General features: G+C 46.4%; 1 protein-coding gene across 3 annotated transcripts in view; it reads left to right on the top strand.

Annotated features, from left to right (window-relative positions):
- The window catches only part of LOC135913351 (CRISP/Allergen/PR-1-like), a 74,993-nt gene that overhangs the window by 43,278 nt on the left and 4,939 nt on the right, over positions 1-26,776 (top strand). For all 3 annotated transcript variants that reach the window (XM_065445948.1, XM_065445947.1, XM_070537173.1), the window contains exons 4-9: positions 370-457; positions 2,214-2,383; positions 4,178-4,275; positions 5,819-5,952; positions 12,045-12,182; positions 21,991-22,268. In XM_065445948.1, the coding sequence (XP_065302020.1) occupies positions 370-457; positions 2,214-2,383; positions 4,178-4,275; positions 5,819-5,952; positions 12,045-12,182; positions 21,991-22,268 (906 nt within the window). The remainder of the gene's footprint in view (positions 1-369; positions 458-2,213; positions 2,384-4,177; positions 4,276-5,818; positions 5,953-12,044; positions 12,183-21,990; positions 22,269-26,776) is intronic.

Raw genomic sequence — 26,776 nt, 5'->3', positions numbered from 1 at the left:
GATTTACATAGTCTTTCTGGCTTCAAACGGCTTTGCCACTTTGCAAATCGATATGTTTCAGCAAAATGGTGCCCGCGTTCGAAGCGCAAACATTCTCAGTGATTACGCATCTCAGTCTTATAGCATTCGGCCGTTATGGGCAAAAATATGATTGTATCGAACGTAGGGCCAATAAATGCAGATGAAGCGCCGCGAATAAAGCCACAAGAACGTCCGAAGTCACAAGCCACGAAGATGACACAAATCCGGCACAAATCTATGGGCTAACCATCAGTCCCATGACAGTTGAACAATCGCAGCGCCAGATTTCCCTCCAGTGATTTTAGTGGGAAGCTCTGTGATTCGCACACCTCCTTGCGTGTCTTGCAGGAGTGGAATGAGGAACTGGCGACTGTCGCTCAGAAGTTGGCCAGCATGTGCGCCGTCAAGCCGGACTGCGCCGACTGCAGGCGCGTCGGTGAGCGTCCGCACGCGTTGGCCGTTGTCTTCCATGCGAGCGATTCTCGTGGCTACGGCCGTACTTTATATACTAAATTGTTGGTCAGACAATTTGCTTGGTTGGTATTACGCAATATTTATTCCGCTATTATACGTCACACTTAAATTTCAGAATGCTATTATCAGGCCACACACCCAAGCAGTACATTCCATGTGTTGCAGTACAATCTCTAAAATCTCCAAAGACAGGCTTTCGCGAAAATTAAGTCGCTTAGCATTATCGCAAAATACTCACAATTCTTACTTATCTTGTCACAAAAAAATGAGACGAATCAAGTAGCCAAAAGTACCTCAAAGCGCGATATTTTTTTTACGAAATTTGTTTAGCGCGCGCGTATTCTAAAGCATCTATTCTGAAAGCGCCTGTATACCCGCCTTCACATGAGTGCTGGTCTAGTGGAGTTCCAAAAACCTTCGAAGCCTTTTCTGCAAATTTGCCGTACTGAGGCGCTCATGTACTCCATTGTTTCTGAAAAATGGGTCACTGCACGTGACAGTTAAATAGAATCCAATTTAATGTGACCTCTCAACACACGTCCGTGACGCTTTCTGTTTCTGCTTTGCCGCCTCACTGTAGAAATGCAATATTTCAGGAAAATTCAGGTGGCCTAAAAGAAAAGTTATCTATTTTTTCCGGAACATTTCAGCCAATCTATAACTCTCATGCTGTCAAATGCAGACATTTGTAGCAGTGAGATCCGGTACGCTATACAAGTAAGAAATATGAACATACGTAAACATGTTTCATTCGCTTGAACAGAAGTACAAGATTACGCGGACCTGCCGCAGTCGTCGTAACATCAAAACATGAATTTCCTACAAAATCAGCTTATATGAAACACACACACACATAGAACAAGAAGCTAGCACTCTACCTATTCTGTGTCTCGATCCCTTGCTTTCCATTGGGGACTTCTTAGTCGTGCCATTGAGGTGAGCCTGAACGAAAAGAAGTGTATGTGCTCTTATGAAAAGTATTGCCATGCGACTGGCCCCGCTCGAGGTACTCTCCGTGTATTCGCGGGCTTCTTTCACGCTGGGAAAAACACCTTTATGTAACACGTATTGAGCAAAAGAAAGCTGTATCCCCCGGGGGTATTTCATGTTTCTCCACACGCAACACACGCACTCACATACATACATACATACATACATACATACATACATACATACATACATACATACATACATACATACATACATACATACATACATACATACATACATACATACATACATACATACATACATACATACATACATACATACATACATACATACATACATACATACATACATACATACATACATACATACATACATACATACATACATACATACATACATACATACATACATACATACATACATACATACATACATACATACATACATACATACATACATACATACATACATACATACATACATACATACATACATACATACATACATGTATAGTGCAACTGACGATGGACTCCTGAGGACCACCGTCAGGTGTACTTCACCCCTGGAAGAAGCAGGACGCGTGTCGAGTTACCTGCTGAAGAACACTTTGCAATGTGGTGAACGCGTTTTTATTCATGGATCAGAAACCTCACAGAGGTGCGATGCATAACGCCAAACGCATTTCTTTAGCATTTACCGCTAAATCACCACTGAACTTTCTTTTTTTCACCCGACAATTCGCATCTCTACGCGTGCCCCACTGCCAGAGAGTTTCACCGTGGGCCAAAACATCTGTAACTACAAGATCCGCTCCCGAACGGCGCCGCCGATCTACTGGCGGTCGACCATCGCCTACTGGTACGACGGCGTCAAACAGTTCCCGCCGGCCGCCATCTCGCCCTACATCTACAGGCAGCACTACGGCACCTTCAGCCAGGCACGTGCACGCTGAATTAATGCACCGATATATTTTGCCTTATGCTCGACGATGCATAAAGGTGCTGTATTTTTCCAAGTGCTATTTCGCGATAGTGCTTATATCCGGTCCTGGTATGCTGTGGCCACCGTGTTCTCCCAGCCTCCCGTTCTTATATCGGCGAGATAAGGTGGTCCCTTTGTTATTCGAGCTTTTTTTTATACACCAAAATTTGCAACAACGATAGGTGACAGATCTTTTTTTTTTCTGGGGACTTCAAGAACTGGCGGAACGAAAGGCCGCGACAGTGTTCAGCCTTTTCCATCGCGTGATGTGATGTGCGCAGTAGAGTCAATATTGCCTTCGCACTACCATCATGTTCTTTGCGATGCAAATGCATAAGCATAGTTTTGATGATCGAGGACCGCAAGGACAACCGAGGGCCCCAATTTGTGTTTGCTTGTTTGGTAAACTATTTCAAGCAGACAATGAAGCCGCCGAAACCACATGAGAAATTAACTGTTACGTTTAATTGAAATAGCTTAGTTGAAATATAAAATCAACAACAAAAAGACAAGTAACAACTTGCTTCACGTGGGTGCTGAACCCCTATCTTCCGCAATGAACGTGCTGTAATATATAAAGGGAAAATAAGACATCCACGCAATCGTAGCAATTGCCACAAAGGCAGTCATTCCTACGATTAGGTGGATGTCTCATTTTCCCTTTATTAATTACATCTCTCCAACTTGCAGGTTTCCGCAGAACTATTACGTCGTCGTCATCGTAATCATCATCATCATAAGTCTATTTTATGTCCACTGCAGGACGAAGGCCTCTCCCTACGATCTCCAATTACCCCTGTCCTGCGCCAAACGATCCTAACTAACACCCGCAAATTTCATAATTTCGTCGCACCACCTAGTTTTCTGCCAGCCCCTACTGCGCTTCTCTTCTCTTGGTAACCAATCTGCCACCCTAATGATCCAACGGATATCTAATCTGTGCATTACATGACCTGCCGAGCGCCATTTTGTTCTGTTAATGTCAATTAGAATATCGTCTATACCCGTTTGCTCTCTGATCCAAACCGCTCTCTTTCTGTCGCTTAAAGTTATGCCTAGCATTCTTCGTTCTATCGCTCTTAGCGTGGTCCTTAACTTGTTCTCAAGCTTCTTTGTCAGTCTCCAAGTCTCTGCCCCATATGTCAGCACCGGTAAAATGCAATGATTGTATACCTTCCTTTTCAATGATAACGGCAAGCTTCCAGTCAGGAGCTGACAATGTCTGCCGTGTGCGATCCAACCAATTTTTATTATTCTATGAATTTCCTTCTCATCTCATTGTTGTCATGCCGTAGTCATTATGCACTTTTGTCGTTTCATCGATTGCGTTCTTTTTTCCTCCTTTTATCGTCACTGCTTCGGCGTGATACAGTCGCTGTCGTACCTCTATGCTCATGGGCGACTTAGCCAAGCGAGGGCCATAGTAGAGCGGAACAATATCGGAGTATGCGGCAGATAAAAGAAGCACTGAAAGTCGCCGGATTACCACTACACATGTTAAATAAACTTGACTTCAGGAATGTGTTCTGTCGCTACTTTGCTCGAAATGTATTCGCTTTACCGTCAACAGTCATGGTGACATAACTTCTGCCATAATTTCTTTCCCTTTGTATTTTTCTTTTCTGGCACATAAGACTTAAATAAAAGTTAGGTGCTTGCTTTTTCAGAAGCCTGATCTATCGCTCTAGTTTGCCTAATGTTTCCGTACAGTATACAGTCATTTACAAGGTTTCCGTGTGATGCAACTCAGATGGTGTGGGCCAAGACGTGGTCCATCGGCTGTGGCTACTCGCTCTTCACAAGGAGACGCTGGTTCGTGCAGTCCTACGTTTGCAACTACGGTCCGGCGTGAGTGTTCTGCCTCGATTCGGCGGGCTTTCCGTATAACGAGTGTGTTTGCACTCGGTGAGCATGTGGTTTCTCGCACATTCACGAGGGATACTTCATTCAATTTAGACTTTGCCCTACCGACCAACGTACGCGCACGCACGCACACAGCAGCCCTTTACGTAAGCACATTTACCAGAAATATTAAAGTTCGAAGTTCTCAGGTTAGTACTAGGTGTACGGTCACGTGCTGAAAACATCGCTTCCCGCAAACCGCACTACGCGGCCGGTGCAAGGGTGTTAAATAAAACAATCAACCCTGGTTTCGCCCCTGTAGAAATGCGGTCGCCGCGGCCGCGATATCATGCTGCGACCTTGTGCTTCGCAGCGAGACGTCACGGCCATTGAGCCACCACGGTGGGTGTGCGAGGGTGTGAAGGAGTTTAATACCTATAACTAGCAAAAATTGTTGTTTAGCAAATTTTATCATAGTTTTGATGCCATGGTAGAACGGGCGCGAATATTATATGCAAGCAACAGATACACAAACACGAACAAATGTACACTAATGATCAACAATATGCTTCTTTCGCCTCATTAGGTAGTCCTCTTTCATTTTTTTAATATCAAGACTCGACTTAAATTGAAAAGAAAGAAAAAGAAAGAAAAAAAGAAAGAAAGAAAGAAAAACTTTCGCTTGTCTCGTCATGGGATCTTCCTGTTGCCAAATGATCGAAATCAAGAAGCAACGCCGTTTTCGACGAAAAAAGTAGCGGAAAGGTGAAAGATGCGATGACTGGGTGCGGCCACATGTTGGAACGACAGAACCATTCCTGAGATTGAATGATGACTGACACTCACACTGCATGGTGCGTTGCGTCGCACCCACACAAGTATCCTTGCGTGTACGCTGCCATTCGGCAGCGATACGCTCAGACTTTATATTACGGCCACGTGTCTAGCACGAGTCGTCTGAATTCGATGCCATACACCAAGCACTGCCTCGCGTACGACAGACCTTCAGTCAAGTTGGCACACGTGCCCGCATAACCATCTTCACGTATACAGAAGCTCCCACTCGGCTATCGAAGACACCTCATGAGTGCACACTTAGTCAGCGAATTAACGGCTAGCGCCCCAAACCGCTGGACAAAGGTATTGAGGTACGAGTGCCATGAGTCCCGGGGACATGCACTAAATGTGATTAATAATTGATTTACTGATCTATCCACAATTAAAACTTCGCGCCCAGCGTGTCAAAACCGCCATTGTGAGTTTTGTAGTTACACACTCAGCATTCAAGGTATCAAGCATGATATCGAAAAAAAATCGTACGTTGGGCTTTGTGATATAAACAAGCTCTTTACACAGTGCAAATTATGAGCAGTGCAAGTAAATTTTGTCCGGCGCTGTTTCACTGCATGTCTCGTTAATAAACCTTAAGCTTTACGGGGTCACCAATAAAAGACACATCAGATCGCTTACGTTTTCTGTAATTAGCCAGAATTGAAATTATAACGCGATTACTTCCTAGTATAGCGAGTGATATGCTCGTGCCCCGCAGCGGCAACTACCTGAAGAGCCGCGTGTATCTGCCGGGAGAGCCGTGCACGCGATGCGAGCCCGGAACCCGGTGTGTGGGAAACAGCAGCAGCAGCATCGGAGGGCGCAACGAGTCAGCCTTCAGCTCTCTCTGCAGTAAGCGCAGTTTACATCTTGTGCCAGGCAAATAATGCGATGACTACTGGTGATTTCATGCCACCTGTTTGGCGCAACAACAACGGCGTTCTCACGAGAGCCACGTTTGGTACACAGAGTTTCCAACCAAGAATATCACTATATAGAGTTGGGAAATCTGGAAAGTTTGCAATATGGGAAGTGCAGATTTGTCAATCGTACTTCATACTTCATACTGCATACTTTTGGCTTGGAACGACATTGTGTCTTTGGAAACTGATTATGTTCAATAAAACAATGCATTGCAGGCGGCCACAATTCGCAGTGATTATGCATCTACGCAGAGTCTTATTGCCTTCTCCGTTTAAAAAAGTAGGATTACTTCAGTATTTGACCCAATAGAGGCAGGTGCGGTGTATAAATAAAGCCGCAAGAACGTCTGAAGCCAGGAGCACGAAGTTTTGACAAGTCCATGAACTAACCATCATTCCCACGGCACCTCAACTATCGCGGCACTATAAACCGTTTTATTGAGGGCGCCGCCATTTTGCTACCATAGCGCCGTCTATCGTCCGGTGCCATGCTGGTACTTTTTAGCGTGTCGTTACTAAGATTTTAGATCAGTGCTGCCCTATTCCGCGGCTATCCCGTGGGCACTGCCATGTTTGATCACATGGCGACGTGTCCATATGCATGGTGCTTGCCTCAGCTGCCCCCATTGCCTCCCTGTTTAGAATGGATGTGTATGACGTCGGTGCGGCTCTGCAAACCACTGTTTCTGGAGATATCGTAGACGGTGACTGGCTGGATGAGATGAAACTTTGGCCACAGCTCCATAAAACATGCAAAACCACTTTAGGAGATGATTAAATTATGTACAAACGGCGTGAGCAGCATACATGGTGCTTGTTCTAAATGTGGTGCTAAAATATATATATGCACTTATTCTTGATATGCTGGCGATAGAATGGGCGTAAGTTTGCGTGCCAGTTGGGGTAGGTGTGTGTAGATAACATGCGCGAAACTGACACTAAGCGGCACTACTTTGTCATTGCTTAAAAAGCGCCCCTCACCAGGCCCCATAGCAAATTTTGGTTATGCACTGGAAGTTGTTACGTGTGCTATAGGGAGCGTTCTGCTACAAAAATTTTTCAAATCGGCTCAATAATAACCGAGATAGAAATATTTCAGTGCCGCGAACCCATGATTTCGGGAGGCGAGCTCCGCTGCCAAGCAAGACACTCTCTCCACTCGCCCCATCTAGCCTCCGCAAGCAAAATTTCTTCCCTGCGTTCTCCCATACCGGACCTCAAGGACTGCGTGACGCATACGTCACAGGCCCCGCCTTCATTCTTTTTGTCTCCTCGCTTTTTTTTTTTTTTGCGGCGCGGCGCACTTCCGCTGACGGCGTCGCGCACGAGCAGTCGTGACTGTCTCGTTTCGCACAGTGCACGATTTTGAGAGCTGTGCACGAGGGCACCCGACTAGCGGTATAAGTCAGTGCTACACGAATACTGAGGCAGACACAAGCTGATCACAGAGCATGATCCCGCTCTGAAACGCGGTATAAAATGACATGGTTTTGGTGTCTGCACGCGCGACTGCACGACGTAGGAACAAGCAGATGAAACGGAAGCACAGTTCTCTTGCTGCGGTGCAAAGTAAAACAAAAACACGCAGGCATTCGGTTTGTTTGTTATATTATTTCTCTAAGCTTGAATTCGTCTAATCAAGCAGCATATTACGCAAATTACTGGTGTTGCGCTACGTACGTCCGCGTCCTGTCCTTCACGTTCATCAGTGTAACTCTAAGCGCAATATAATCATGAGCTGATGTTGCCTTGACTAATTCTCGAAGTCACGTGTCACCACTAGCGACGTCACAGCGCAAACACGTGTACGTAGGCTCACTAGTATACGTGTACATCATCCTCCGGCTTGGAGCGCGGTGGCCGCGAAGAGGGAAAACAGCGTTCGGTTATAAATTTCAGATCTTTGGGGGCGCGTAGCGATCTAATACTTTGCAGACACGATTGTTATCGCGCAATGTGTGCTCTTCGCTTGTCAACTCAAATGGCCAGACCTGGTGAGGGGCCCTTAAACTAGCAGTCTGCGTTTCTGGCTCGGGCACCACGCGCCGGCTTCCGACAGAGAGGGTGACGTGGCGCCGCGGCGATGCCCTCTCCCCTATTGCTGTAACAGGTGGCCCCTTTCGCCCGCTCTGTTCCGTCGAGGCGCGCTCGTGACGTGACGAATCCAAAGCGGACGCTTGTCTGCAACCACAGCGGCGGAGTCCATTGAGTCGCCGCAGCTGAAGGTGCATTTCACATTCGCCTCCAAAAGTTACTTTTGCAGCCGAATACAGCACAGTGGCAGCCAGCTCACCTTGAGTCATCTGAAATTGCAGCGATCACAAAGGGAACACGTCAGAATCGCGTTAATTCGCAATGACAGCGCAACCGTTCCAAGCTGCCGCTTGGGGAAACGGCAATCGGCACATACCAGTGCGAGGAGGAGAGCCGCGCCGCGCGTTGGTTAGAGGATACGTTCCTCTTCGCCGATAGAACGGTCTATACAGTTCTCCCGAGTAATTTTAATCATCATCATCATCATCATCATCATCAGCCTGGCTACGCCCACTGCAGGGCAAAGGCCTCTCATACTTCTCCGAGCACCCCAGTCATGTACTAATTGTGGCCATGTTGTCCCTGCAAACTTCTTAATCTCATCCATCCACCTAACTTTCTGCCGCCCCCTGCTACGCTTCCCTTCCCTTGGAATCCAGTCCGTAACCCTTAATGACCATAGGTTATCTTCCCTCCTCATTACATGGCCTGCCCATGCTCATTTCTTTTTTTTTATTTCAGCTAAGATATCATTAACTCGCGTTTGTTCCCTCACGTAATCTGCTCTCTTCTTACCCTTTAACGTTACACCCATCATTATTCTTTCCATAGCTGTTGGCGTCGTCCTAAATTTAAGTACAACCCTTTTCGTAAGCCTCCAGGTTTCTGCCCCGCAGGTAAGTGCTGGTAAGGAACAGCTGTTATACACGTTTCTCTTAAGGGATAATGGCAACCTGCTGTTCATGATCTCAGAATGCCTGCCAAACGCACCCCAGCCCATTCTTATACGTCTGATTATTTCAGTCTCATGATCCCGATCCGCGGTCACTACCTGCCCTAAGTAGATGTATTCCCCTACCACTTCCAGTGCCTCGCTACCTATCGTAAATTGCTGTTCTCTTCCGAGAGTGTTAAACATTACTTTAGTTTTCTGCAGATTAATTTTTAGACCCACTCTTCTGCTTTACCTCTCCAGGTCAGTGAGCATGCATTGCAACTGGTCCCCTGAGTTACTAGGCAAGGCAATATCATCAGCGAATCGCAAGTTACTATGGTATTCTCCATTAACTCTTATCCCCAATTCTTCCCAATCCAGGTCTCTGAATACCTCCTGTAAGTTTGTATGAGAAATGTTATTGTTACACCTTGTGTTATGATTATGTCTTTCTCACCCTGGTGTTTCTTCTTCTTTTTTGAACAGTTGTGATACTATTGTGCCTATCATTGTTTTTTATCCTTATTGGTTAGAGATGATTTTTACTATGACCTGTTAGAGCACATCTCTCTTTTTCTTCATTTGCTTCGCATGGTTCGCGATGCTCACTATTGTGTAAAGGACATATCTAAACAATGATGTTCTACCTTTGTGCTCGCTAACGCCGCGCAAAACGCCAATGCGGGGGCCTGCGGCTTCGTCAAGCTGTCCATGTGGCAGCTTTTTCTGCATGCTCCTCGCGTCATGTACTGATGCAAATAAACATCATTGTCATCAAACATGTTGTGAATAGCATTGGAGAGATCGTATCTCCCTTTCTTTATTGGGATTTTGTTGCTTTCTTTATGGAGGGCTACGACGGCTGTTGTGTCGCTATAGATAACTTTCAGTATTTTTATATACGGCTCGTCTACACCCCGATTCCGTAATGCCTCCATGACTGCTGAGGTTTCGACAGAATCAAACGCTTTCTCGTATCAATGAAAGCTATATATAAGGGTTGGTTATATTCCGCAAATTTCTTGCTGAGCACGTCCACATCTTGTATGATGCCAGGGTTAGCGCAGAGTATGAAGTCTATTTCATTTCTAGTCTCGCCGTTCGGGCTCCTCCACGCCCACTTTCGCCTATCCCGCTTGCGGAAGAAGGTATTCATAATCCGCATATTATTCTGTTCCGCAAGCTCTACTAATAACTCTCCTCTGCTATTCCTAGTGCATATGCCATATTCCTCCACTGACTTGTCTCCACCTGCTTCTTGCCTACCCTGGCATTGAAGTCGCCCATCAGTATAGCGTATTTTCTTTGCACTCTACCCATCGCGGATTCCACGTATTCATAGAAGCTTTCGACTTCCCGGTCATCATGACTGGAAGTGGGGGCGTAGACCTGTACGACCTTCATTTTGTACCTCTTATTAAGTTTTACAACAAGACCTGCCACCCTCTCGTTAATGCTATAAAGTTCCTGTATATTACCAGCTATATTCTTATTAATCAGGAATCCGACTCCTAGTTCTCGTCTCTCCGTTAAGCCTCGGTAACACAGGACGTGCCCGCTTTTTAGCACTGCATGCGCTTCTTTTGGCCTGCTAACTTCACTGAGCCCTATTATATCCATTTACTGCCCTCTAATTCCTCCAATAGCACTGCTAGACTCGCCTCATTAGATAACGTTCTGGCGTTAAACGTTGCCAGGTTCAGATCCCAATCGCGGCCTGTCCGGATGCACGGATTCTTAGCACCCTCTGCTGCGTCACAGTGGACTGAGGGCGGGGGTTTGATTGTTGTATTCATATAGGAGGTTGTGGCCTAGTACTGCACCAGGGTGGCCAATCATGCTCTTGGTGAGGGAGTGCGTTACCGATTCTGGTCACCGGGATCAGGCCGCACTCCAGGCCATGTTTGTGCAATTTTATCAACACGCGGATTTCTTTTTAATCCGGTGGAAAATTGTGCGGCACCGGGATTCGAACCACGGTCCTCTTGCACGCGAGGCGGAGGCTCTACGCCATCGCTGCATCCGAGCGGATATGCGGATATTCTTCGAGTATTTTCCAGAGTATTTGAAAACGTCAACTGTGCCCATTAAAACGCAAAAGTACAAATAACATCGTGCCCGCGATCATAGCGTGGGCATAAAGCATGAGAGTTTACATAGAGGCACAGCCTGCGTCGCTCCAGCCATTACCGGCCATACAGGGATCATCCACACTCTCGGAAAAACTTTGCATGCGAACGAACAGCCTATTTGTTCGTAATGCTCCAGTTGTAGTTCTAGCAAATAACGCTTAAACACGTGCAATGTAATGACTTGCTAACGTTATAAATACTTGGATGTGAACGTCAGTTGAAAACGGGTGTTCGTTATTGGAAAACTAACCGAAAAGTATTCGGTATTCGATTCGCTTCTTGCGCTATTCGATTCGTATTCAATCGGTCTCAGAAACCACTATGCACACACCTCTATTGGCTTCGGCCGGTCCCAGAGTCAGGAAAAAATTGGAGTTACATACTTCGAATCACTTTTGGGACCACTGGTGTCGCGGTGAGTGGGCGCCTCATCACGTGCCACTTCTTGTATCTCGCGCGCCATGAGCAAAGCGCGGAAAAGAATATCGGAAGGTATTCCTTTAACTAAAATCAAAAGACTGATGACCGAACGCCGTAGATCGCCTAATCATATATTGCATTATGAAGTGTGTGAGTGTGTGTGTGTGCGTGGGGGGGGGGGGGGCTTCGTCCTGCAGTGGAAATAAAAAGATTATGATGACAATGATACAGTATAACAGCTCGACTAACTTTAATTGAAACGACACCCTGTGCACATTGTAGTAACGCAATTTATTGACAGTGCGCCAATTTATTGACAAGGCACGACAGACGGCCAAAACATCCCCTTTCTTTCGTCGCTGCGCCGTGTGCGTGCATAGTACTCGCCATGGTGTCGTCTCGTCAACTGTTCTCGCGCGCGCGTGCAGAGCTCTTGCGTGCGACCCGCCGTCTCACGTTCCCATTGTGTGATCTGTTTCGCATTACGCACCTCGTCTCCAGAGTCAGAGACGGAAGCCGGCCCCCAGGTAACGCTACCGGCGGGTACCATCTTCTACTGCAATTTCCACACGCCTAGTCTCGACTGCCCCATCAAGGAGGAGCCCTACGGGAGTTTCCAAGTGCGTCGATTAATAGGCGGTAAGTTGGTCACGTCTGCATGGCTCATATAGGAATGAATTAGCCATGTGGAGCGTTAGAAAACAAAAAATGAAGCGTTTGCAATTCTTGAAATTCCTAAAGCATTTCTGGATGGACATGCAACAAGGAAAGTGAGTCGGTTAGTACCCACAGAGCACACTTTAGTATTCGTTTTCTTTCTTACACATAGTTAGGTAGGTGCACATGTTGTTAGATATGGAGCTGTTTCCTGCGATTACTTCGAGTTCCCCAAACCACTTCGAAACGCAGCACAGCTAATTGAGGAATGCAGAAGCAGGAAAGCACATTCCAGAGGAGCGGCCGAGCAAACAAGTTGAAGGCAACAAGTTCACGTGCCAACAAGTTCGTACGCCGCCGGGATTAGAAGGGGGCCTCGTACAATGGAGCATGAGCGCCCCTTCCCTTCTCCTCGTTAGAAGAAGTGCATTGCCAGTCTGCGAGGCAAGACCGCAGAGAGCCGCCAGGTGTGACACCGCGACACGGGCGCCTACCATTGGCTGAAAATGGCGTCATCGGAGCGGACTCCCCCATTGGTCAAACATGACGTGACTTCCAGTGCTCGAAGGGTTTATAAGAAGCCTTCCAGAGAGACCTGAGCATGCTGGGACATTCCCTGATTCCCTGATTCACCTCTCTCGAACTTCTTGCCGCGGGCCGCAGCGTCCGAATTGCTGCCGGCCCGTAATGACTGTACGTCTGTTAGTTGACGCTCACCTCTCTGTACATAATGTAGAATAAATACTCCCAAGTTTTGGGTTTTCATCCCGAAGTCCGTCCCCCAACCCCTACATCTGGTTGGCAGCGGTAGGATCGCCTCCGAATGCATCAGCTGGTGGCAGCGCTACGGATAAACCTTCGTCAAGAGAGATCCTAAGGAACCGGGAAGAGCGAAGAAGAGAGAGCCTTCGTCGAAAGAGGTCCGAAGAAACTGGGAGTAGCGAAGAAGGAGCGAGCCTTCGACCCAGGGAGTCCGGAGGAACCGGGAACAGCGGACGAATGAACCGGATGGCAGGGTGCTGCAACCTTAAGTGAGCGCGTGGTTTTTTTCCTTTTGATTCGCCAGACTCAAATGTTGTGTGTTCATTTTGATAGTTCTGGGAATCGGGAGTTTGTTGCATTGTGTGTTTGCACAAATTAATTAAGGAAAACAGTTTTAACCACCTGTCGGGGCAGCTGCCATGGATCTTAGAAGGTTGACGAGGTTAGACTTGTTGTTGGTGTGCGACGATTTGGGAGTTGAGGCGGACGAACGGATGGAAACGCCAGCTATCATAAAGGCGATTCAAGATAGTGGCAATGATAACAAAAGCATTGCGCTTGCTTGGGAGGTGATACAGGAGCCACGGGAGCGTGTGCGTCGTGTACGTTTGCGAGAGCGTCGTGAACTTAGGAGTAAGCATAAGCGTGAAGAACGCGAGAATGAACGGAAGCATGAGCTTCAAGAACTTACTCTTAGGTGTCAGCGTCACGAACGTGAGAAGGAACGCGAACGAGAGTATCAGGAACGTAAGCTTGAGCGTGAGCAAAAGTATGAGAGAGAGAAGGCAGCACTGATCAAAGAGATACAGTATTGTGATCAGTTATTGGCACAGAGACAACGGCTGTCTGAGAATTCTGTACGTAGTACAGAGCGAAAGAATGAGGAAGCATCTAACAGATTTTCGCCAAAAGCCGACGAGAAGAGTAGTGCCTGTGAGATTGGCTGCCGATTCATAAGTGAAGGGAAAAGGCTAGCTGCCAATGATGCCTTAGTGGCAACAGAGGCCGTTGAAGGCCGTAGTGAGAGCGACGAGGTGCTGTGCCAACAGATGACTGTAGAGACAGCTAGGCCAGCTGCGAACAAATTGGCACAGTTACCGAGCGTGTGCGTCGCTGGTAATGTTAGCGAGGTTGCTAGCGAAGAAAAGGGTACTGCTGACCCGACAGACGCGAGCACCCATGTAGAGCCAGATGTGCGTGCAGAAGTGAAGTGCGAACTGGACGATGCAGTTGTGAATAGTTCTCGGGGTGGCGAGCTCCATAGCTCACGAGAGAACAACTGCATTGTTCAGGGATCGGTGCGGCTCTCCGCCAGTCTAGATAGCCTAGATAGGGATGGTTCAGTTATTAATCATTCGGACTGTGCGCGTGAGACAGCGATCGATACCGACGGGCTGTGTGTCGATGCACAGCGTGCGCTGGGCAATGTAGTAGAGGGCAGTTCGCAAGAGTGCGAGTTGTCTAGCTCGAGTAAAGCCTGCTGCATTGTTCCAGAGTCGGTTGGGCTGTCCGCCAGTCGAGGCAAAGTGAGAGTAGATTTAAATGTAAATCACTCAGACTGTGCGGGTAAGAGACCGATCCGCGCCGACGAAATGTGTACCGGCCAGCACGAGGCACGAGAAGGCGACATGAAGGCGAGTGCCAAGAGAAAGCGCCGTAAAAAGAAGTGCGGTGAAGACCGAAAGACGGTAACTTTTGTAGCGCCGCCAAAGTTGGCGAGAAACCCGAAAGGGCAGGGCGCGAGGAAGAAGGTGCGGTCGTCACTGACGATGTTGACGCATCGAAAACGTTCGAGCCACCGGTCAAAAGGGGACCGCGAAGAATGTTCTGCACGGACGCGGACAAAGGGCACGAGGCTGTTAAACTCCTCGTCGTTCCGTAGTTCTTTTCATAGCTCAGCGTGCAGTTCGAAGAAACGCAAGGTGGTAGGACGAGACCAGGTGGGGAGTAGCGACGCGGTCAATCGAGTTTATGAGGAAAGCGGGGCGCGAGGACGCAAATTGGCAGGAGACCGTAACGTCTTGGGGGAGCTGATAGTTAGTCAGCCCTTTTGTTGTCTCTCGGCAGCCAGAGTAGCTTTCAAGCCGCGACCACCGCGAGGACGGCTCAGAGTATGAGTCAGACATAAGCGTTTGGAAAGGGAGGCGAAGAGCCCTTCCGTAGAAATGGAGTGTCCTGTTTTTTTATTTTGAGCATCGGAAAGTTTTTCGCGATTTGAGACTAGGATTTCTTTCAATGTGTAAGGTTTGAGCTTTGTTTGTGTTTTCGTTCGAGAAGCTCGAGATTTGAAAGACGCGTTTTAAGTAAACATGTAGTCTCGCGAGATGCTCATTAATAAGTAGATGGGCTTTTTTTGTGTGTGTGTGAGTAACCTGAAGGTCAAGGTTATCGTCGAAAAGCCTATGGTAAAGCGCGTGTGTTATTTAACCTTCTTTCTGTTTAAGTGTTTTTGAATTTTCTAAGGTTAAGCGCGTAGATTTTCAGTGAGTGCATGATTTGCACTGAGAAGCGTTCTTAGTTCCATTAGCGCATGTCCTGTGTGGACGGAAGGAAGCAGATTTATGACTGGGTTGCTCGTGTGTGTTGAGGGCAGCCGTATTCTGACTTCGCTGATAAGTATGCGTGGAACGAGTTATTAAAAGGCGCATTATTTTAAGGGTTCTGCGGAGTGTGTAAGTCCCGCAAGTTTAATTGTTCGTTTATGTCACGTGTCCTGTAGGACTTTCAGGGAAGAAACGTGAGTAAGCGTGAATGCAGAGTTTGCCTATGACACAAGTATGCGTTCTGAATAGTGACCACAAGGCTAGCGCGCTTGTGATTACGTACTTGTGAGGTTGACCAGATTGTTCAGTGGCACCAATACGTGCGATAAGTACGCCACTGCGATAGATTGGAAACATGCTGATCATGTGGTTAGGCCACTTAAGTTATGTTCGGCTGTTTTCATTTGTTGTTTGCATCGTCAACGACCCTTTTGTTTTGCAACAACAATAGTACTCTGGTCTTGTCGGCAATCGAGGAGAAATGGATAGCTGTTTGGAAGGGTGGTTGGAACTGCTTTGTCAAAATTGGGGAACTAAAAGATCAGGGTTGATTTTGACTCAGTAATAGCCTGGCGAGTCAGGGGTGAAGAGCCTGCGCTTACACGTGGTGCAGCGCTGTGTTGTTTGGTTTGTTTGACGTATGTTCTCCAGGGCCCAGGATCCCGAGGGTTGTCAAACGAGGCTCGACCCCAGTACCCTGCAGCTTCTTTCAGCGTTCCTCATGGCCAGCGAATTGAGTTCACCGGCCATTCAGAACAACCGGGGCGAGGACGAGCTGTTAGATATGGAGCTGTTTCCTGCGATTACTTCGAGTTCCCCAAACCACTTCGAAACGCAGCACAGCTAATTGAGGAATGCAGAAGCAGGAAAGCACATTCCAGAGGAGCGGTCGAGCAAACAAGTTGAAGGCAACAAGTTCACGTGCCAACAAGTTCGTACGCCGCCGGGATTAGAAGGGGGCCTCGTACAATGGAGCATGAGCGCCCCTTCCCTTCTCCTCGTTAGAAGAAGTGCATTGCCAGTCTGCGAGGCAAGACCGCAGAGAGCCGCCAGGTGTGACACCGCGACACGGGCGCCTACCATTGGCTGAAAATGGCGTCATCGGAGCGGACTCTCCCATTGGTCAAACATGACGTGACTTCCAGTGCTCGAAGGGTTTATAAGAAGCCTTCCAGAGAGACCTGAGCATGCTGGGACATTCCCTGATTCCCTGATTCACCTCTCTCGAACTTCTTGCCGCGGGCCGCAGCGTCCGAGTTGCTGCCGGCCCGTAATGACTGTACGTCTGTTAGTTGACGCTCACCTCTCTGTACATAATGTAGAATAAATACTCCCAAGTTTTGGGTTTTCATCCCGAAGTCCGTCCTCCAACCCCTACAATGTATTAGGGCGTATTTTGAATATTTGACGCTGTTTGCTACTGATATATGGATGTACAACAGTGAGTGGGTATTGTTTGCAAAGGTACTTTGTTTGCCTGCGAGAAAACTGTGCGTACCATTCGAATTATACAATAATTCTGTTTAAAACTTGATTCCAATCGATTGTACGGGAAACACGTCTGTGCACATAACAATACTTGTTGGTAAAAATAGCCCATCGCTTTCATGTCAAGGGGGGCTTTCACTTCAAGCTACTGAATGCACTGGTTTTTAGTGGATTCCCCTTCGTTTTATCTAAAGAAAAAATAAGCTTAACCTGAAATTTAAGTTATTCTATGGCGGATGGCTCATCACCGCAACTGGGGAAGCGGGTACTTTAAGAAAAGGAGAGAAGATAGCGAATGAGAAACCGAAAAACCGTTTCATGACCGAAGATGTAGTGAGAAAGGGATGGTGTCAAGGTTAGCAGCACCAGCTGGTGCGCTTATGCTTCCACTTCCGTGGCAACGTTCGCCATCTTGTGTGAGACAAACGTGGTGTGAGGGGGAACGCACTTGCAGAATTGCAGATATTTTCTACTACCAAACAAAACGAGTAATGCTAACGTTGTTTTTTTCGGTTGCGCCGTGGAAGCCTACAGGAAAATCGGTTATTTCCGTTAATAGACTCTCATTTGATACTTTTGACAATTTATAGACAATAGCATTTTTATCCTTTAATCAAGCTACAACGTGGGATGTTATCCTTGCAACGGGTCCTTTTGCGAGTGCCTTACTATTCTCCAAGTGCAGGCACTTTCTTGCGAGCGGGCGGGAGGGTGCTTTATGGGCCAATCCCGGTGACAGTGTAGTATAAAGGCATGTGCACACTGGGGCCACTGGTTACGCGTCCCTGGGGACACTGACTATGTGCCATTGGGTTTTAATTTGCTTTCAATTGTATATCTTGCCATTACAAACATTCTGTCGTATTTATTATAAATAAAAAAAAACATTACAGCATATAATCTCTACATAACAGTTTGCTACACAACATATTCAGTATTAATGCAACCCTTCTCCACAAATCTTAAATGTTTAGCATTACGTAGACGTCGCGTACAGTTGAGTATGCCAATTCCCCCCCCCCCCCCTACCCCCCCTACCCCCCCCCCACAATTTCGTATCATTTTTCGGCGACCATTTATTCTGAGTTTTTGAAAGCTATATTCATACAACAGCCTTTGCATCTTGGTTAGCTTGTTTGCAGCCAGGCTCTAAAGTTGCTGAGAGGCTGTTCTTGCACAATTTTTTAATCCCGATTACAGATCTTGTGTTTAAATCTAATCATTTGCCCCCGATAGTTGCCTTTCTTTTCTTTTTCTTTCTTTTATTCACTAGTCAGCACAAGCGTGGTACTCACTCATGCTGAAATAAATATTTCTGCTGTAAAAATATGCATCTACGTTTGACTATTCAATATTCTATACTTACTATTCGTATTCCATTCGTATTCAAAGAAGTTCATATCCGCCGACCTTTACCATTAATATTGGCTATCATGTCCCGAACAGTAAAAGAAATGCCTGACTAATAACGTTTTATTTATTTATTTATTTATTTATTTTGTTTACGATGTTCGGCATGCTGTGGTAATTTATTCAATTACAAGTGCCACATACAAGTAAGTGTACATCAATGTATTACCCAAATAAATTATTTAAGCAGGCTTCCCCACATATGCTATCTTATTGTGGAGAAGCCAGCCTTGTCGAACTGTAGAACTAGTAGATGAAACTTATTTCCGATAAACTTCCCCCTTCTAATTACGAAAATGGAAGCGAACGTGGAAGAATAAATCTTTTGCGTCTGACGAAAATCGAAATTATAGCCTCCACATTATGCCTGTGGATCCATGGCAACATCCGTTGCTGCGTCCGCTGTAGTATCGATGTAGTTGACTTCATTTTCCTCGTTATATTTAAAGGCGTGTGCGCGCAAGCGGCAACAAATTCAAAATTCAAATTCATAGCCTAGACCCACTAGTGCTAGTCAGCGCCACTCGAGCCATGGCGGTAGATGTCAAACACGTGACCTTAGGGTTCAATAAAACCTCGCATGCCACCTCAAAGCTTTCAAAACGTTTTTAGGTACATTTGGGATTTGTGCGTTATAGGTTAAACAAAAGTCTCACCACCGAAGACAACACGCCGTGATTCGGGTTCACCCCTTCAAAGGGCACAGAATAAAAACTTTGAGCTAGATTGGCTGATTTGACTGCATTATGAAATTACAAATGGAACGATCTTACCATGCAGCGTAGCCTTTCATATATAAAGTAAGCAAGCAGGTACACATGTGGCCACGTCACGTTTAGTTCCTGCCCTAGCTTCCGTGATCTCATAAAGTCTGAAGTGATTTGCTAAGGGCTTGTCAGTCGTTTCCCGAGAAAGGAATGACTACATTGCATTTGAAAATAAGGTCCACTTGGCGACATCACTAAACGTTTCTTTCATTACCTGCCCTCCCCCTCACAAAAAGAAAAAAGAAAAGAAAGCTCAGGCGCCTGCAAATACCGTCAATTATGATGAGTAAACAATGACTTCGTCGGTGCTGTGTTCTGGGCGCAAAATTTTACAGGCAGAAATTTGGCCTTCATTTTTTGTCGTCTAACAATCAGTATTTTATTGCCGAAACGCAAATATAGTTTGCGAAGGAAGGTCACCATCCTAAAATGTTTTATTACATTTCTTTACTGTCACGTTAAATGATGAGGGTCTAGTTATAGATTTGTTCGAAGCAGTAACAATCTTGAAGTAACCATGAATTATTTTTTTTAACGGAGACCACACAGAGAACACGACATACACTTGCCCAACTTGCCCAGCAACAAGCCCTCTTGAAATAACCGTTGATACCGGTTACGTGACAAATTACCGTCGATGGGACTGTTTCCCGATTCACAACCATTCGGCTCTTGAATGCATTTGCACAACATTTGCTTAGTGAATGCATTTGCACAACACACTGTCTAAATTGCCGGCTATGCATGCCAGGCTAACCCCGCCTGCTTCAACATCACCACTACAACCACCACCACCACCAACACACTGTATACTTCCATTCCAACATGCTATTCATGCCCGGCAACGAAACGTTTCATTCTCTTCGCCAGCTGTATTAAACATCCCGTGTGATCATTTGGGTTTGTGGTATGAGAGTGCAAGGGCTTCTTATGCAGTATTCCATATGATACAAATTGTGAAAACCGGATAAGGTAATTATTTAATTTAAGGGACATATACAAAACATTGTCGTAATATTTACGTGCAACACTTTTCTTTTACTCGTTTAGAGAGCGATTGCAGTTCCCTCGGCCTCTTTCGCGCAGAAATAATTTTTTTTAATTACGGGGTTTTACGTGCCAAAACTACGATCTGATTACAAGGCACGCCTTAGTTGGCGACTCCGGATTAATTTTGACCACCTGGGGTTTTTTAACGTGCACCTAAATCTAGGTACAAGGGTATTTTCGCATTTCGCCCTCATCGAAATGCGGCCGCCGTGGCCGGCATTCAATTCCGCGACCTCCTGTTCAGAAGTCCAACACCGTACTAAGCTACCGCGGCGGGTACGCAGAAATAACAGTGAAATAAAAAAAAAACGTCGTGTGTATGAATCATAAGTATGCAGTGATAACGAATACTTCAGCGCCAGCAATGTAAAATACATTAAAAAGTAATTAAACAAGGATAAGCTCCTATGTCCACCGAATCAGCCCCCCTGAAAAAAAAAAACGGTCTGGGAAACTAACAATTTTTATTTTTCCCCAAGCACAGCGATCGGGTTAGTTGGTACAGACTCATAACTACGGGTATCGCAGGAGGGACGAAAGATGAACAAATGCGCAGGACAAGCGCCACTGAAGTTTCAACTAAAGTTTATTCGTCTTTTGCCCCTTCAAAAAGACAGGAAGAACACAGAAGACAAGGGCTGAGGTTGTGCCCTCACGTGTGAACGCAAATCGTAATGTGTCATAACGTACCAGCGGCACGCGCAGACTCTATAGGAAACGTACATTATGCGTATAGCTCCTTATCAGCGAAATGGACAGCGCGCTAACCGCTACAAGGTCATCCCCCTTCACCTCGGTGACCTCTGCTATCACCCGCCGTGGTTGCTCAGTGGCTATGGTGTTGGGCTGCTGAGCACGAGGTCGCGGGATCGAATCCCGGCCACGGCTGCCGCATTTCGATGGGGGCGAAATGCGAAAACACCCGTGTGCTTAGATTTAGGTGCACGTTAAAGAACCCCAGGTGGTCAAAATTTCCGGAGTCCTCCACTACGGCGTGCCTCATAATCAGAAAGTGGTTTTGGCACGTAAAACCCCAAATATTATTACCTCTGCTATCAGTCGTGCGTGTATGCCCGAGTCGCGATTCAACACCGCGGTGTTATCGAAGTATGGTCGACATTCACGCTCACGGCGGGCCAAATGAGCGTCCGCACGTTGGCGAACTTTCCTGTGGCCTAGACAGAGTTGGCCACAGGAAAGTGGAATTTTTTACACCGTGCACGTCATCTGAACAATCAACAAACTCGTTGCGATGGTCAATGCCGTATTTATTCTTTGGCCATGGAGCCGGTGACGTTGCGATACATATACTATTGAGAACTTCTCTGGTGCCGGCGTCAAAACTCACACGCGGGCTAGTTCGTCTATCTTTTTCAAGTTGCGAGCCTTTGTGTGCATTTACGAGATGACGGCCACCCTTGTGTGATCTTCAAGGTCATGGCCACTCGGCGTGTTCCTGCAAATGTAACCCCTCGCTATTCCGGATTTTGCCACACACCCCCTCTTCTCAGAGCCCTCCAGTATACAGCGACTGTCGTAGATAGTCTCTGTGTTTCGCTTGCATGTTTAAAACCGATCAATAAGTCCGGCCAAATAGCCATACAATCAGTTATCCACATTCTGTTTTCCGTCTCTCCTTGCTCCACACTTGCGATCCAATCGAACCCTTGAGTTTCTCAGCTCCGATGTGCGAGAAACGAACGATTCTTTTTTTTTTTTTTGAACTGATGAACATTCTAAAAACGCCGTCATACGTGTGTGCCACTGCAGGCGGTGGGTACCTGACCACGACCGTGGGTCAGAACGAATCAGCGGCGGTGACTCTGGACCGAGTGTTGGCCGTGCCGGATAACGACACGGAGGCGTCGACCTGCCTACGCTTCCGATTCCGCAAGGGCCCCTTCCGCGACGGCGCGGGAGGCTCCTCCCAACTGCACCTGCGGCTCTCGGTGCTCGACCGGAACGTGATCAAGAGCAGCACGTTGACCCGGCACTACTCGCACTGGACACCGTACAGCATAACCATCACCCGGCCCATCCAGGTGCAGGTGAGCGAGGCGGCGCACGTGTCGACGTCCACGTGCGGTACATATCATGAGCACAATACTCTACTATGCACTGCAGCCTCTCGAAGACCTTTCAGAGTGTGCGACAGCGGCCGCCTTCATTCTTTCGGTCATCTTAACTCCTTAGCGCTGTTTAAACAGCACTGTAATTAACTAAGGAACGCTTATGCACCCTATATAAACACACGGGCAATGAACATCGGTTCTTGTGGCCTGTGCTATTGTGCGCACTCTTTTAAAGCGAATAGGTTTCTATGGATCTTTCGCTCGTTTTTGTGCTGGTCGGAGTTTCACCGCCGATCCAAAGGTGCTGACGCAAACGACGCGTCCATCCCGCAACCTCGGTTGCGTCCCTCTTTCTTCTCTCTCCTTCTGTGGCGGCAGATTGAGAGTAGTGTTCCTGTATATGCTACAGGAGAAGGCTCCGGCGATGAGAGAGGGGATTAGCTTTCCACGCCGGCGCTCCGCGCCACTGGAAACAACGCAGATTAAAAATGAAATTAAATTCTTCATAACCACGATACGATTGCTAATCACGGCGTAACGGGAAGTAGGTCCAGATTAATTTGTATTGCCTATAAACGTACACCTAAATGCAAGTACACCAGTGTTTTTTCATTTGGCACCCATCGATATGCGGCTCCACGATTGCGGAATCAGGGTGTAGACAAGCCGTATGTAAAAATACTGAAAGATATCTATAGCGGCTCCACAGCCACCGTAGTCCTCCATAAAGAAAGCAACAAAATCCCAATAAAGAAAGGCGTCAGGCAGGGAGATACGATCTCTCCAATGCTATTCACAGCGTGTTTACAGGAGGTATTCAGAGACCTGGATTGGGAAGAAATGGGGATAAAAGTTAATGGAGAATACCTTAGTAACTTGCGATTCGCTGATGATATTGCCTTGCTTAGTAACTCAGGGGACCAACTGCAATGCGTGCTCACTGACCTCGAGAGGCAAAGCAGAAGAGTGGGTCTAAAAATTAATCTGCAGAAAACTAAAGTAATGTTTAACAGTCTCGGAAGAGAACAGCAATTTACAATAGGCAGCGAGGCACTGGAAGTCGTAAGGGAATACATCTACTTAGCAGTGGCGTAGCCAGAAATTTCGTTCGTGGGGGGCTCACTTTGCAGCTCGGCCTCCTCCTCATAGAAATAGCCGAGGGATCACTCTGTGTGTATATATATATATATATATATATATATATATATATATATATATATATATATATATATATATATATATATATATATATATATATATATATATATATATAAACGAGAAGAAAGGGGGTTAACCGAGGGACCCGATATTTATTAGTCGTATAATGAGAAGCCAACAAACACTGACACCAAGTACAACATAGGGGAAATTGCATGTGCTTAATAAATCAAATAAAGTAATGATAAATTAATGGAAGTTAAAGTGGATGAAAAAACAACTTGCCGCAGGTGGGAACCGAACCCACAACCTTCGCATGTCGCGTGCGATGCTCTACCAATTGAGCTACCGCGGCGGCGTTTCCCCATCCACTTTCTTGGGTATTTATGTGTACTAGTAGAACCCTGGGAGTGTGGATGGGGAAACGCCGCCGCGGTAGCTCAATTGGTAGAGCATCGCACGCGACATGCGAAGGTTGTGGGTTCGGTTCCCACCTGCGGCAAGTTGTTTTTTCATCCACTTTAACTTCCATTAATTTATCATTACTTTATTTGATTTATTAAGCACATGCAATTTCCCCTATGTTGTACTTGGTGTCAGTGTTTGTTGGCTTCTCATTATACGACTACATATATATATATATATATATATATATATATATATATATATATATATATATATATATATATATATATATATATATATATATATATATATATATATATATATATATCTGTAATTCCCGTCTCATAAAACTCCTTGGGTTCCTGCCTCAAAAATCTGTAAATGACTACACGTCATCTTCCGACACGAATCTGGTTCCCTTGGGCAGTTTTACCAAATTTTACCAAATGTGGACGACGTAAGGCAACAGGTCTGGGCTGCATGAGGGATGTTGCAGTGTTTTCCACTTGAACTTTGCAAGTTTTGTATTAACCACATCAGTGAAGTGACGTGGGAATGGGCAATGTCGTGAAGGAAGATGTTCCCAATGCTCAATTTCCCACGTCGTTTGTTCTTGATTGCGACACGCAGCCGATCCGATCTTTCACAATATCTGAAACGATTTAGAGTCTCTCCAGGTTTAGAAAATTCTATCAATAATGGCCCCTAACGATCTAAAAAGAAGTCAACAATTTTCCGGCAGAAATGACGGCCTTTGATTTCCTTGGGAGTGGTGAATTCAAATGTTTCCACTGTAAGCTTTGCCGTAGTGTTTCAGGCTAGTAGTTGCGGCACCATGAGTCATCCCCGGTCACAATTGCAGACAAAAAGTCGTCACCCTCATCTGGGGTTCTTTGACGTGCACTTAAATCTAAGTACACGAGTGTTCTCGCATTTCGCCTCCATCGAGATGCAGCCGCCGTGACCGGGATTCAATCCCGCGACCTCGTGCTTAGCAGCCCAACACCATAGCCACTGAGCAACCACGGCCTTTTTAATTGTGTTGGGGGTGATTGCACGGTGGCTTTGGCCCGGCCATGAATCGTCTTTGTAACTTTCATGTCTTTCTTTGGACAGTTTGCTACAACGCTTCACAGTGGCCAATGAAACGCAATGTTCAACGCATACGGCAGCCATACGGCGAATAATTTCTTTTTGGGAAACATCTTCATTTGTCAAAAACATCACGACACCAAGCTGTTCACCTTTTGGAGTGTGCATTATGTCACGCAACCATGTTCAACCCAGTGTATGAGAGCATTAAAGAACATTTAACCTCACCTCTGCATGTCACTTGTAAATGAGATGCGTATGTTCTACGCGCATGCCTCGAAAATAATGAACCGAACCATTATTGCGCGGGGCGGATTGTCTCGCTTTCATTCGACTCGCCTTCGTACATTAGAAATGCGAAGATACAGCTTGATACAGGGCAAAAAATTGTCACTGGAAACAAAGTTCACTGCGCATATGCACGAAACCTCGCAACAAGATATTTAAATATATGCATAAGTCGCCAATAAACCTACGCTCCTAAGAAAAAGTCACTATATATAATGCGTCAAACAAGGCAAATAAACAGGTTGCGCAACCAAAGATTCACAGATCACAGCACCCCACCTCCCTCCACTCCCAAAATATATTGCGCTCGACGGAAGGCGGCGCGCTTCCTCCCCGCTTTTCTCCCTTGCGCACACAAGACTGAGCCACCATCATCGGCTCCCCCCCTTCCCCCCCCCCCACGCTTTCACTCGCACATAGAGCATGCGGCGCGCGGTCACGATGCTATCGCCCTTGGCCTTTATTTATACGGAACATGAGGGCAACGGCAGGAATGCGCATGGAGTCTTCATAGAGCTACTATCGCAATAATACAATAGTATCTTGCAACTGAAGCGTCCCGTGACCCATTACTTTCCGCAAAAGAAGGAACAAAATCGAATTTTCACCATGCGACAATTCGCTGCGCCGCAACAAAGTCTTCTTTTTTTCTTTTGTGGGGCGGGGGCGGCGAAATAGAATAACGCCAAGGAAAACATGTTGGCTACAATCGAATGCCTACTTTGGGCACCTAGTGTGGCTACCGAAGGAATATCGAAGAAAGCGTGTGACGCTTGGTCCACAGAAAACCATACGCATACTGCTCGGTATCCTACACGGGCGAGACAAAATTTTTCGGAGAGGTTGCGCTCAAGCGAACGCGTTGCAATCCGTCGAGTCCCCGCAGTGCTGGCGGCGAGCGACTATGCATTGTTTCTCTTTCTCGTCTGCTAGCCAGAAAGCGTCCAAAACTGTGCCAGGTGAAAATGCAGTCGGCCAGAGAAAAACAAACGCGCATCCAAGTGCGCCGCGCGGCTGTCGATGCATCACGAGAAAAACGCATGCGCTCTGGCTGGATCGGCAGCCCGCGGGTTGCGAGAACAAAAAAAAAAAAAAGAGAAAGAGGCTCAATATATCCTCGCGAATAAAAGTCTAGGTAAAAAAAAGTCAGACCTTCGTTACAATGGTGGCTTTGGTGTCTTGACATGGATGCTTTGGCGCAGGTGAAAAAAAAAATGTTTATATTCTTTTCTGTGACCTGACGGCACAAATGAACCACCAAAACGCTTTGTCTCATCGGACCTCGCTGCGTCTGATAATAACTTGTCTGATAATATGTTGATTTGGCTTGTCTCGTTGTATGGCCCGATCTACGACTTTAGAAAAGTCGATGCACCTTTGGCGTCAAATGTTTACAACAGCATTAAACCCACAAAGTTCTGGAATTGAAAATCTAAAGCACGACTTTGGAAATGTCAGTGCACCTTTCGCATCAAAATGTTATGAGAACTTTATAACCACAAAGTTTCAGAATTGAAATCCAAGCGCTCTGTAGATTCCGC

Source organism: Dermacentor albipictus, chromosome 4 (assembly GCF_038994185.2).
Source record: "Dermacentor albipictus isolate Rhodes 1998 colony chromosome 4, USDA_Dalb.pri_finalv2, whole genome shotgun sequence".
In the NCBI taxonomy this organism is placed as follows: domain Eukaryota; kingdom Metazoa; phylum Arthropoda; class Arachnida; order Ixodida; family Ixodidae; genus Dermacentor; species Dermacentor albipictus.
Note: the sequence above shows the minus strand (reverse complement) of the source record. Positions and strands in the feature narration are given on the sequence as shown.